The 13,363-nt window shown below is 42.7% G+C and overlaps 1 protein-coding gene across 1 annotated transcript in view; it reads left to right on the top strand.

Annotated features, from left to right (window-relative positions):
- LOC106571837 (A disintegrin and metalloproteinase with thrombospondin motifs 19) overlaps nucleotides 1-13,363 on the top strand; it is a 117,989-nt gene that overhangs the window by 38,332 nt on the left and 66,294 nt on the right. The window contains exons 9-11 of the mRNA XM_014145308.2: nucleotides 4,943-5,083; nucleotides 6,079-6,229; nucleotides 12,931-13,032. Of these exons, the coding sequence (XP_014000783.1) occupies nucleotides 4,943-5,083; nucleotides 6,079-6,229; nucleotides 12,931-13,032 (394 nt within the window). The remainder of the gene's footprint in view (nucleotides 1-4,942; nucleotides 5,084-6,078; nucleotides 6,230-12,930; nucleotides 13,033-13,363) is intronic.

Here is a 13,363-nt window from a genome sequence, read left to right as displayed (position 1 = left end):
ACAAGCTCGATATCCACCACAAAGGCTAACCAATTTTCACCTCACGCTTCACAAGCTCGATATCCACCACAAAGGCTAACCAACTTAATTCTCTCACAAACATGGTAGGACATCTATAATTACTATAGACAGTTGGCTGTGCAATGCCATGAGTTGTGTGGAAACAAATCTATCGACACAAGTTTACGCAGTAGTTTTGTATCTGAATTTAGCAGCGAAATCGATCGCTAAGATGCACTGACTGGATTTTATGCCCTGATAACAGAGTAAGAGTTCTATTCAGTCTGTATCGCTGAACATTCCTTTAAATTTCAATCACGCAGTAACGCTGAACTTCCACGATATGGATTGAATTGAGCCCTAAAACGCTGTTAAGTAAAGTCATGGTGGTATGGGGAGTCAAAGGAGCCTACTTGCCCTTAGAGGGCCCTCCATGGGGTCCCCAGAGCAAAAGAGTGAGCAGCTCCGCTAATGCTAACATAGCATCTGGTCTTATGAAAGCCTCCGAGGATGTGTCATCATCATCCCCACTAGCTCTGTATAGGAAAATCCTCTGGTTGAATTTTGTTCCAAAAACACCACTGTGCTTTGTCAGGGCTGGAGCCGCTGTTCCAGTTTGTCTTTTTGTTTATTGGATTGTGTGTGTGAAGCTATTGTTTATCCAACTGTGTATGTCTGTAGATTTGTTGGACAAACTGAAGTCTCTGGGGTGGTGAGATCAGTGCCCGAAGTTGGTTGCTTTCTTTGTAGTGTGCTTGTCCCAGTTTGGTCATGCTGATTCACTGATTCAACAGAGATGGGGTTATCTGAGTCTAGAATGCTAATTATTAACTAGTTATTTAATTGTTAATGACATGTTATGGGCAAGCATGTGTCTTGGGATGCGAGTCTTCCTATGAATTTGCCTGCATGTACTTAAATGCATTCACATGTTGGCTACTGGTGCCTGCACCAATAGCCTACAAAACTAGAGATGTGTGTGTGTGTGTATGTCTGTGTTTGTGTGTGATGTATCTGTCTCAAGATAGCGAACAGGAAAACTAGTTGATGAGTCCTGGAGCACACTTGTCTCTGCCAAATGAGCTCAGAGATCAGAGCTCGCGTTCGTCATGACTTGGCAGTTGTTTCACAAAGGCCACGCTGATGCGGACTACAACTCAAAGACATCAAAGTATCTTGAGTCACTTTCCAAAGGCAGTTGGGGTGAAATTACACAGAATTTAATTACAGAGTCAATACCGTTGGGTGCAAATGTCACAGGGCTAGCAAAGCATGTCACAGGGCTAGCGTAGCATGACACAGGGCTAGCGTAGCACAACAGAAGGCTACCGTAGCATGACACAGGGCTAGCGTAGCATGACACGGGGCTAGTGTAGCATGAGACAAGCAAATGTCACAGGGCTAGCAAAGCATGTCACAGGGCTAGTGTAGCATGACACAGGGCTAGCGTAGCATGACACAGGGCTAGCGTAGCACAACAGAAGGCTAGCGTAGCATGACACAGGGCTAGCGTAGCATCACACGGGGCTAGCGTAGCATGAGACAAGACTAGCGTAGCATGACACATGGCTAGCGTAGCATGACAGTGGGCTAGTGTAGCATGACACAGGGCTAGCGTAGCATGAGACAAGGCTAGCATAGCATGAGACAAGGCTAGCGTAGCATGACGCATGGCTAGCATAGCATGACACAGGGCTAACGTAGCATGACACAGGGCTAACGTAGCATGACAGAGGGCTAGCGTAGCATGACACAGGTCTAGCGTAGCATGACACAGGTCTAGCGTAGCATGACACAGGGCTAACGTAGCATGACAGAGGGCCAGCGTAGCATGACACAGGACTAACGTAGCATGACACAGGGCTAGTGTAGCATGACAGAGGGCTAGCGTAGCATGACACATGACAGAGCTGTCTTCAGAAGGTGAAAGCCATGACGTAGTGATGTTTAACAGTGAGAATGGCAGAATGGTGAACTTACTAAATGAAATGAGAGGTTGACTGTGTGATATTAGGTTACTTCTTGTGTAAATATTTTCTGTCTGTATTTGAATGATTTTACTACTGCAGTTAATAACAAATACTGTGTATTTTTAAGCACAAGGTGCAAAAGAAAGGCTGTCTTGTATGAGGTCATTACACATATTCATCCAATGCATCATCCATCATCTTCCACTCAAAATAGCAAAATATTATTGTGAACATTCTCATTCTATCTCTCTCGTTTGACTACATTTTAATTTGTGTTTCACTCTATTTCTTTTCCATAAACCTTTAAAATAATTTGTTAATATATTGCACTTATGTGCAAGAGATGAATAATGGCCTAGAACTGCCATTAGAATTCATCCTATAATTGCTCCAAAAATATACAATCAAGTGGAATATTCGTTATGTCATTTGATATGTTACTGTAAGTTGAAAACTGATGTTTGATTTAGGAAAAAAACGTATTTAAATAAAGCTCTTGCGGATAGCTTTTGGCATATCCCATCTGTTATACATTTGGGACTAAACTTAATATACATGTCCGACAGTCAAAAAGGATGTCTTTTTAGCTGTGTAGCTCAGAGTAAAATAGCAAAGAGTATCAGTCTTTGCAATGGCTTGGATGGCCTCATTGAATTTGCCAGTTTTAAAACATAAGATAAAACGGCTACAAAAAAAATCTGAAGTAGACGTGACCCAAAATGTTCTTCTAAGCATTTGGGATTTATAGCCAGTCATGCAGAACTAACTGAGATTAAAAACCAATGGTCACGTTAACCCTCAAATCAGATGCTTCATAGTCCAGATGCCGACTGCTTTATCTGCATGTGGTGTTTGGATGTTTTTTTATTTTATTTAACTAGTCAAGTCAGTTAAGAACAAATTCTTATTTACAATGATGGCCTACCAAAAGGCAAAAGGCCTCCCGCGGGGACAACACTACATCAAGAGAGACCTAAGACAACAACATAGCATGGCAACAACACATGACAACACAGCATGGTAGCAGCACAACATGACAACAACATGGTAGCAACACAACATGGCAGTAGCACAACATGGTAGCAGCACAAAACATGGTACAAATATTATTCGGCACAGACAACAGCACAAAGGGCAATAATGTAGAGACATCAATACATCATGCGAAGCAGCCACAACTGTCAGTAAGAGTGTCCATGATTGAGTCTTTTAAGGAAGAGAGTTTGAGTGTTTTTTGCAGCTTGTTCCAGTGGCTAGCTGCAGCGAACTGAAAAGACGAACGACCCAGGGATGTGTGTGCTTAGAGGAACTTTAACAGAATGCGACTTGCAGAACGGGTGTTGTATGTGGAGGATGAGGGCTGCAGTAGGTGTGAATGGTTTACAGAGAAACCAGAGTTCCATATTGAGCTGAACCTGAATTTCACATCTTCTCTAGCCTTCCTATGTAGACTCCAGGCTCGCTAGCATCTGATGACTTGAGAGAAACAAACGGGAATTCTTTAGCAATAGTTGTTTCTGAACAACTTGCAGAAGTTGCAGAGTTTTGTGCATTTCTCTCCTAACTCAGTGTTTGACTTGTTCCTCAGTAATGATGGGGTCATGTCCTCTGTAGACAATGGTGGTTTAAGGAAAGCATCTGAAAGGCCTGGCTTAGTCCTGAGCCGTTGGGTCCCTGACAAGGCTTGCGAGTCACCTCCATTTTAGTAACCTTATCAAAGTGTTTTTACAAGAGAGAAGCTTTGTTCCTCCTCTGTGACCCTTGATGCACATGATCTTTTCTCACCAGCCACTGATGCGATTTCACAATAGGCCCAGGAGGTCTCACTTTGTCCTGTGGAAATCCTGTAAAAAAGGAGAAAAAAGGGAGGAAACCAGCCCAAATGTAGACATGAAGGGAATTATCTAAGATCTGAAGGTTGGGAATATATTGCTAATGAAGGATTCTATTATTATTATGGGATAGGATTTATGATAATATATGTGCTTTATTTGTACGTGAATAGTGACTTAAAATACATCATGGACATGCAGTGCAGAATATTTTGAAAATATCAGAGGGGGTTTTGCTGTCAAGACAGGGAGGGGTTTGGGGTCAAGCTTCAAGTAAATCATGACCTGGTCCACTGATTTAACCCTCACATAAAATAATTTCCACAAAAATTTCTAACAGTGTTTCTTTATGTTTTATTGCTGGACTTTTGTCTCCCATTTGCACTAGAGAGCCAAGCCAATGAAACCACTTTAAAGGGGCAGTGCAGTTAAAAATGAGATTTTTCCATACATTTTTTTTTAAAGTAAGATATTTCCACTCTATGAGATCTTAAGGCTCCATAGGGCTCTGGTCAAAAGTAGTGCACTATGTAGGGAATATGGCTCTGGTCAAAAGTAGTGCACTATGTAGGGGTTAGGGTGCTACTTGAGGATGCAACCAAATGGAAACCCATCATCCCCCCCTTCCCTCTACCCTCTCTGGATAGAAATCTGTAGCAGATGAGCATTGACTCGTTGCCCACAGCAACTGGAATCAAGGCGCATTTAATACCCGTGACTGAGTGAACTTGTGCCGATGTTTATTTGCTAATTCCCAGCGCTTTTCATGTTCTTGCTTGTTTTTCGGCAACGACACATGGTTATAGTTTCATGCTAGTGTGTCCTCCTCGGACCATGTTGGCTGTATTTTTTTTGTCCTCTGGTTTTGATAATGTCGATAGTGTATCGCAACATTTTTCTGAAATCCATGTTGGATTCCCTCACAGTTTACACCCTGCTGATTCGAGAAATCATCCAACCAGGATTTCTGGGGGAAAAAGTTGTAAGAAATTTTCAGGAATTTTGCTAGCCTGGATTGTGGTATGATGACATCATAAGGAGTGTTAAGGGGTGGCATGATGGCACAAACAGACTGGTACCCAGGCTATAATTTTGCAACCTTAGTCAATAATGTTTTTTTCTATCTCTCTGTGATTGTAGCATGGGCGTGAGTCACGACAACGACCACCAGTCGTGTGCGGATGGCCTCCACATCATGTCAGGAGAATGGGTCAAAGGTCAGAACCTGGGCGATGTTTCCTGGTCCGGCTGTAGCCGTGACGACGTGGAGAAGTTCCTCCGGTAAACTAGCCTCTTCTTCCTTCCTTCCTTCCTCCTTCTCACCCTGATAATTTATGTTTCAATTCATTTCATTTCATTAATTGGTTGTCAGTTTGACCAACTTAAACGTTAAAATAACGTTTATATATTTATTAATTTCATATTGGTTATTTGAAGTCCATTGCCACTATCACGTGTCATCCATTTGCACAGAGAACAGGACACCCTGCATACTTCAATGTTTCACTCCTCTCCCCAATGACGTTACGCATGTATGTCTAAAGACTTGTTTATAACATCAACTACAGCCAAAAGAGTCATGCTGTGGAGGAATGCAGGTTGACATTTATTGTCATGAATCTTGCCCTGGAGGCAGACCTGAGCGATTTTCAATAGATGGGCCAGCTGCAAAGTCAAAATTGGCTATGTTGTAAAAATTCATGAAAACGAAAATTAGATTTTTAGTCTTCATTTCAGATTCATGACAATGAATGCCAACCTGCTGGAGGAATGAGGGGTTGAATGAGACAGCTGAAAGCTGTGGATGATTAGTTGACCATAATACAGTAGTAAAGTACAGCCAGTGCAGCTGGGAATTTGGCCCATATTCACAAATCAGTTTAGCCTTTTAGATCATAATGAACAAGATTATATCGACAGGGGTCCTGATCCTAGATCAGAACTCCTACTCTGAGACACTTTATGAGCCCAGACCTGGGTTCAAATAGTATTTGCCATAGTGATGTGAAATGCCCTCAATAGGAATCCATAGTGACGTGAAATGCCCTCAATCGGAAGTCACTTCTTTGCCAGGTTATTGGAGAGTGACTCAATAGAGAACGTTCCTGTGTGTGTGTGTGTGTGTGTGTGTGTGTGTGTGTGTGTGTGTGTGTGTGTGTGTGTGTGTGTGTGTGTGTGTGTGTGTGTGTGTGTGTGTGTGTGTGTGTGTGTGTGTGTGTGTGTGTGTCCGTGTGTGCGTATGTGCGTGTGTGTGCATGCACGTGTGTGTGTCGTAGGTCCAAGGCCAGTAGTTGTCTCCTCCAGACCGACCCGCTGAGCTTGAACTCAGTGATCCTGCCATTCAAACACCCAGGGATGACCTACACGGCAGATGAACAGTGTCAGATCCTCTTCGGAACCACCGCCTCCCACTGTCAGAACATGCAGGTGAGTGAAGCACTAGGAAATGGGAGTTGATTACAAAAGGCATGAACTGCATCGCTGTATCGGAAATGGCGTCATTTCTTTTCTAAGGGTGCATTCACACTGAGCAGCACAGAGTAAAATGGTGGAGCCAACTGAATGTATTTCAGTGGGGAAGGTGCATTGGTATGCATGAGGTTGCAGCACACCAAGCATGGCCTCAAAAAGCGCATAGCTTATACTCTGTTACCTCTGTGTGGGATGCGTCGCGAGGTCATCCTACATCTGAACAGAGCAGGTTGGGATCAGTACCTAGTTTTGAGTTCAGAAAATATTTCCCCCCTATTAAAGACAAGAGTTGTGTTGAAATACCCATGCTAACATACTGTATACTACATACTTAATGAGTATATACTACATACTATATAGTATTAGTTCATTTTAGTGTACTGTTAACAAACGGTATCCTTTCAGATGAGCGTACAAGAGCTTCGCCTGTCTACCGGAAGTTGATGCTGTTTCTATGCAACCTCTTACTAGCTTGTTAGCATAACAAATTACTAGATAGATTTTTTACGACTTTGGGTGTGTTCTTAAATTCAATCTGGAGTGCCAGCGGGCGCTCAGAGACCGCTCTGGGCGTTCATAAACTCAGAGAGTTGTCAGATTGTCAGTTCATAAATTCAGAGCGTTTCGCTCTCGGAGCGTTCAGAGCGCACACTGGACACTCGTTTCGCTCTCGGAGCGTTCAGAGTGCACACTGGACACTCCTTTCGCTCTCAGAGCGTTCAGAGCGCACACTGGACACTCATTTCGCTCTCGGAGCGTTCAGAGCGCACACTGGACACTCTGGCCGAGGAGTTGGGTTGACTAGCTTGCTAGCTACTTCCAGACACAAATTAGAGAACAACTCACTCTGATCATTTTACTCGCCCTAGTAGAGCTGGTAAGGCAGTTTTCATGTTATCTAGAGTGTTGGTGACTAACTGTGCTGCTGCTGGCAACAATTTAATTACACTGACACTGGCCATATTCAACGGGTGTTGAGCATAAATTCATCAGTTATTCTGCGCTTGAGAGTGCTCTGAAATCAGAGTAGCTAGCCAGAGCGAATTTACGGAAGCACCCCGATGTCAATTGAGAACACACAATGACTTTACCACTTAGCTAAGAATGACAGGAATAATCCAGTCAATAAACATTGGGTAGTTAGTTAGAGATAGCATATAGTTAATATACTGGCAGATTTAATTTATTAGTAGATAACTAACATTAGGTAGCTAACTAACAATCTGGTACATACTGCTGTAATGATATGCTATGTGGTTCGTAAGGATAGCATAGCTAACAAATTGTCAGCCAACATAACGTGTAAGGTAACTTATTCGAAAGTCATTACTTTATTACATTGTTCAAAATGTTCTTAACATTTGTCATAATTAGTTAAAGCAATGAATTTGTATCCGCTCTCGTTGGACTTCGGCTATTTTCTGCCATTTTCTTCAAATCTGAAAACGATGTGAAGCCACGCCCATTTTCTGAAGAATTGCATTGTGGGCCCTAAAAGCAAGGAAATTGTCACGTTCTTCAAAAGGACGGGACCAAAGTGCAGCGTGCGTATAGTTCCACATATTTTATTTTAAAGTGAAACTTAACAAAACAACAAAGACCAAAATGAACGTGCCGTTCGTAGCGCACACAATGCACTAATCAAAACACTATCCCACAAAATACAGGTGGGAAAAAGGCTACCTAAATATGATCCCCAATTAGAGGCAACGATTATCAGCTGCCTCTAATTGGGAACCATACAACTCACCAACATAGAAATACAATGACTAGAACACCCCCCTAGTCACGCTCTGACCTAAACACCATAGAGAACCAAGGGCTCTCTATGGTCAGGGCTTGACAGAAATAGTGTCCACTGCTTGTATACTTCATATTTTGGCAAATGTAGTACGACATCCGGGAACTTTTGGCATACTAACTATATCCATACTATGACCAATAAGCCTACTATATACTCAATTTACGCCCAAAATAGTACAGTTAGTGCGGTTAGTATAAGCATTCGAAGATTTGTGATTATGTATGAAGTTCTCCCCTTACTAAGATAACAACAACAATGTCATATTTCTAAGACTAGAAAATGACAAAAATTAAAATAGACTTCCTACATAGCAGAAATCAAAGCGATCTTGACTTCATCGATTCTTACTTATGTTACAATGGCACACTCACTGAAAGAGAATTATTCTTTTCTTGCAAGGTTGCCACTGTATGTTTGTCACCATGTTACTATGGAGACACTGGTATCAACCACATCCATCAGTTCCAGAACATATCTCCCTTTCCGAAAGGAACAGATCTCTATCTCTCTGAGAACCCTACAAATCACTTCCTCCGAGGTCTCGGGGGGAATGTTTTTACTGTTTCGATAACCACTCAAGCTTTAATTCATAAAAACTGAGACATATGAACCATATGAACTCTCCCACCAGTCGCTCTGAGTGAATCCTTAATCTCCACCATGAATCACCAACAATAGTTTTTAAACGGATGACAGATAAATTAAATAAAGAATTACCAAAGATTCAATCGAGGTTCCTCACGTCGCGTCCTGTCACGATAAGATGCCGGCGCAGCCTCGGCGGTGGACCCGTTTGTACCCCAGAGGCTCAGCAATCTCATAAAAGCAACCCATTAATTAAGCTGTGTTATCAGGCACCATGACAACCGCTGTGTTTACGAACCAAACACCCCCCTAAATGGCATTGTGATTTTTTTCCACCAGAGTGCAAGCGGTTTGAAGAGGACGTGAGCTTTTTATCCACCGTTGGGCTTGTGAAGCTGTATTTAGAGCCTGCCTGCAAGTGTTTTTATGGGCCAATGAGTTGTTTTTTTATTGAGAATGTTAGGTGTTGTTTTATTGTTGTCAGGTGCTAATGGAAAACAAGAGGTCAGTTTTCCTTCTTTTCTCATTAAACCCTGAGTTTGTTGCGATTGTGTAATTAGTGAAAATGCATGTAGGCGGGGTGCCCATTGTGTTGTTGTTTGAATCACAGGTTGCCTAAAGTAAAGCCTGTATGTAGTTAGAGGTCCTTCACCCAACAGGTGGCTTCTTGGTGCATCTGGCCTCTTTAACTGTGTAAACCCTACACCCTTTAACTGTGTAAACTCTACACCCTTTAACTGTGTAAACTCTACACCCTTTAACCATGTAAACCCTACACCCTTCAACCATGTAAACCCTATACCCTTTAACCGTGTAAACTCTACACCCTTCAACCATGTAAACCCTACACCCTTTAACCGTGTAAACTCTACACCCTTCAACCATGTAAACCCTACACCCTTTAACTGTGTAAACTCTACACCCTTTAACCATGTAAACTCTACACCCTTTAACCGTGTAAACTCTACACCCTTCAACCATGTAAACCCTACACCCTTCAACCATGTAAACTCTACACCCTTCAACCATGTAAACCCTACACCCTTTAACTGTGTAAACCCTACACCCTTTAACCGTGTAAACTCTACACCCTTCAACCATGTAAACCCTACACCCTTTAACTGTGTAAACCCTACACCCTTTAACTGTGTAAACCCTACACCCTTTATGTCACAGGGGTCGTGGAATGGAGACCAAGACGCAGTGTGGATAGTGCTCATTCTTAATTCTTTAATGAATACACTTTAACCAAAAACAAAACAAAACGACCAACAACAGTCCCGTCAGGTACACTTGGACTAGAACGGAAAACAACTACCCACAACCCCAAAGGAAAAACAGGCTGCCTAAGTATGGCTTCCAATCAGAGACAACGAAAGACACCTGCCTCTGATTGGAAACCATACCCGAACATGAAAACCAACACATAGAAACAGACAACTAGAACAAACCCACATAGAAACAGAAAACCCAAAATACATACAAAACAAACCCCCCTGCCACGCCCTGACCATACTACTATGGCAAATGACCTCTTTCACTGGTCAGGACGTGACAGTACCCCCCCCCGTCGCCGGAGGCTCCGGGCTGAGGAGCATCGCCTGAGGCTCCCCGGCCCCCCTTTTGCTAATTTCACCACACACGCAAAGCAGTCGAAGTTTAAGCACCGCCTACACCCAATCCAAATCATCTGTGACCTTCGCCCAATCCTGATACATCCAAATAATCAGTGACCTTCGCCCAATCCTGATACATCCAAATAATCTGTGACGTTCGCCCAATCCTGATACATCCAAATAATCTGTGACCTTCGCCCAATCCTGATACATCCAAATAATCTGTGACCTTCGCCCAATCCTGATACATCCAAATAATCAAATCAAATCAAATTGTATTGGTCACATCCATGTGGTTAGCAGATGTTAATGCGACTGTAGCGAAATGCTTGTGCTTCTAGTTCCGACAGTGCAGCAATATCTAAAAAGTAATATCTAACAATTTCACAACAACTACCTAATACACACAAATCTAAAGGGATGGAATGAGAATATGTACATATAAATATATGGATGAGCGATGACCGAGCGGCATAGGCAAGATGCAATAGATGGTATAAAATACAGTATATACAAAAGATATGTAAACATTATTAAAGTGGCATTATTAAAGTGACTAGTGATCCATTTATTAAAGTGGCCAATGATTTAGAGTCATCAGCGATGAAAACCCAAGCAGCGGAACTACTGTTTGATCATTATCCTACGCATTCCATCCCGTCGAGACAGATTCTTCAGTTTACGTACAGAATGTGTTCAGGAGAGATTAATGACATTAAGTTTAGTAGGGGTCTGAAACCTAAAGCACAGAGGTTCCTTGGTGTCCACATCACCAACGATCTAGCATGGTCCAAACATACCAAGACAGTCGTGAAGAGGGTACGACAAAACATTTTCCCCCTCAGGAGAAAAAGATTTGGCATGGGTACCCAGATCCTCAAAAAGTTATACAGCTGCACCATCGAGAGCATCCTGACTGGTTGCATCACCGCCTGGTATGGCAACTACTCGGCATCTGACCGTAAGGTGCTCCAGAGGGTAGACCGTACGGCCCAGTACATCACTGGGGTCAAGCTTCCTGCAATCCAGAACCTATATAATAGGCGGTGTCAGAGGAAAGCCCATAAAATTGTCAGAGACCCCAGTCACCCAAGTCATAGACTGTTTTCTCTAATAACGCACGACAAGTGGTACCGGAGCGCCAAGTCTAGGACCAAAAGGCTCCTTAACAGCTTCTACCCCCAAGCCATAAGACTGCTGAACAAATAATCAAATGGCCACCGGACTATTACATTGACCCCCCCCTCCATTTGTTTTGTACACTGCTGCTACTCGCTGTTCATTATCTATGCATAGTAACTTCACCCCTACCTACATGTACAAATTACCTCAACTAACCTGTACCCCTGCACACTGACTCAGTACCGGTACCCCTGTATATAGCCTCGTTACTAACCTGTACCCCTGTACACTGACTCAGTACCGGTACCCCTGTATATAGCCTCGTTACTAACCTGTACCCCTGTATATAGCCTCGTTACTAACCTGTACCCCTGTATATAGCCTCATTACTAACCTGTACCCCCGGACCCCTGTATATAGCCTCATTACTAACCTGTACCCCTGTATATAGCCTCATTACTAACCTGTACCCCTGCACACTGACTCGGTACCGGTACCCCCTGTATATAGCCTCATTACTAACCTGTACCCCTGTATATAGCCTCGTTACTAACCTGTACCCCTGTATATAGCCTCATTACTAACCTGTACCCCTGTATATAGCCTCATTACTAACCTGTACCCCTGTATATAGCCTCATTACTAACCTGTACCCCTGTATATAGCCTCATTACTAACCTGTACCCCTGTATATAGCCTCGTTACTAACCTGTACCCCTGCACACTGACTCAGTACCGGTACCCCTGTATATAGCCTCGTTACTAACCTGTACCCCTGCACACTGACTCAGTACCGGTACCCCCTGTATATAGCCTCGTTACTAACCTGTACCCCTGCACACTGACTCAGTACCGGTACCCCCTGTATATAGCCTCGTTACTAACCTGTACCCCTGTATATAGCCTCGTTACTAACCTGTACCCCTGCACACTGACTCAGTACCGGTACCCCCTGTATATAGCCTCGTTACTAACCTGTACCTCTGCACACTGACTCAGTACCGGTACCCCTGTATATAGCCTCATTACTAACCTGTACCCCTGCACACTGACTCAGTACCGGTACCCCTGTATATAGCCTCGTTATTGTTATTTTACTGTGTTACTTTTTACTTTAGATTATTTGATAAATATTTTCTTAAACTCTTCTTGAACTGCACTGTTGGTTAAGGGCTTGTAAGTCAGCATTTCACGGTAATGTTCTACACTTGTTCTATTCGACGCATGTGACTAATAAAGTTTGATTTGATGGATTGGACATCATTGTGAAGAGTAGTAGTGAGTGCCAATACTTTTTTATTTTGTCATTTTCCAATAACACCTATTTCCATGATGCATTGAAAACTCTTTTATACAGTGTGTCCTTCATAAAGCACATATAACATTTTTTAACAGTGATTCAAGTAAATAAACATAGACAGCATCATAAAAATGTATGTCAATAAACTTTATTTCTCTGTGTGTGTGTGTGTGTGTGTGTGTGCGTGCGTGCGTGCGTGCGTGTGTGTGTGTGTGCGTGTGTGTTTCAGTATGTGATGTGTTCAGGGCTGTGGTGCCGGGTGGATGGAGAGAAGGATTGTAAAACCAAACTGGACCCACCCATGGATGGCACAGAGTGTGACCCTGGAAAGGTAGGTAGAACCACAGCAATGGATTACCATACAGTACATGGATTTGTGTAGCACATGTGGAGGACTTTTTCACATGACTTCATTCAAGTTTTTTTATAAAAACTAAATGTACATCCCAAATTGTACCAAATGGTATAGTGTACTATTTGTTATATAGGGTGCTATTTGAGACGTTTTGTCCTATTGTTAGATCGAAACAACTTAACTTTATAATTACAGCATACAGCTTTTCAGACCAAAAAAAAGTATTCGATTATTTTTCAGGGTAGACTCTGTTGCATCCATTTCTACCTCTGTGTCCGCATCCCTAATTACGCTTATATCCCTTCTG

This window comes from Salmo salar, chromosome ssa01 (assembly GCF_905237065.1).
Source record: "Salmo salar chromosome ssa01, Ssal_v3.1, whole genome shotgun sequence".
NCBI classification, from domain to species: Eukaryota; Metazoa; Chordata; class Actinopteri; order Salmoniformes; family Salmonidae; genus Salmo; species Salmo salar.
The sequence above is the reverse complement of the archived record's forward strand: the minus strand, read 5'-3'. Positions and strand labels throughout refer to the sequence as shown.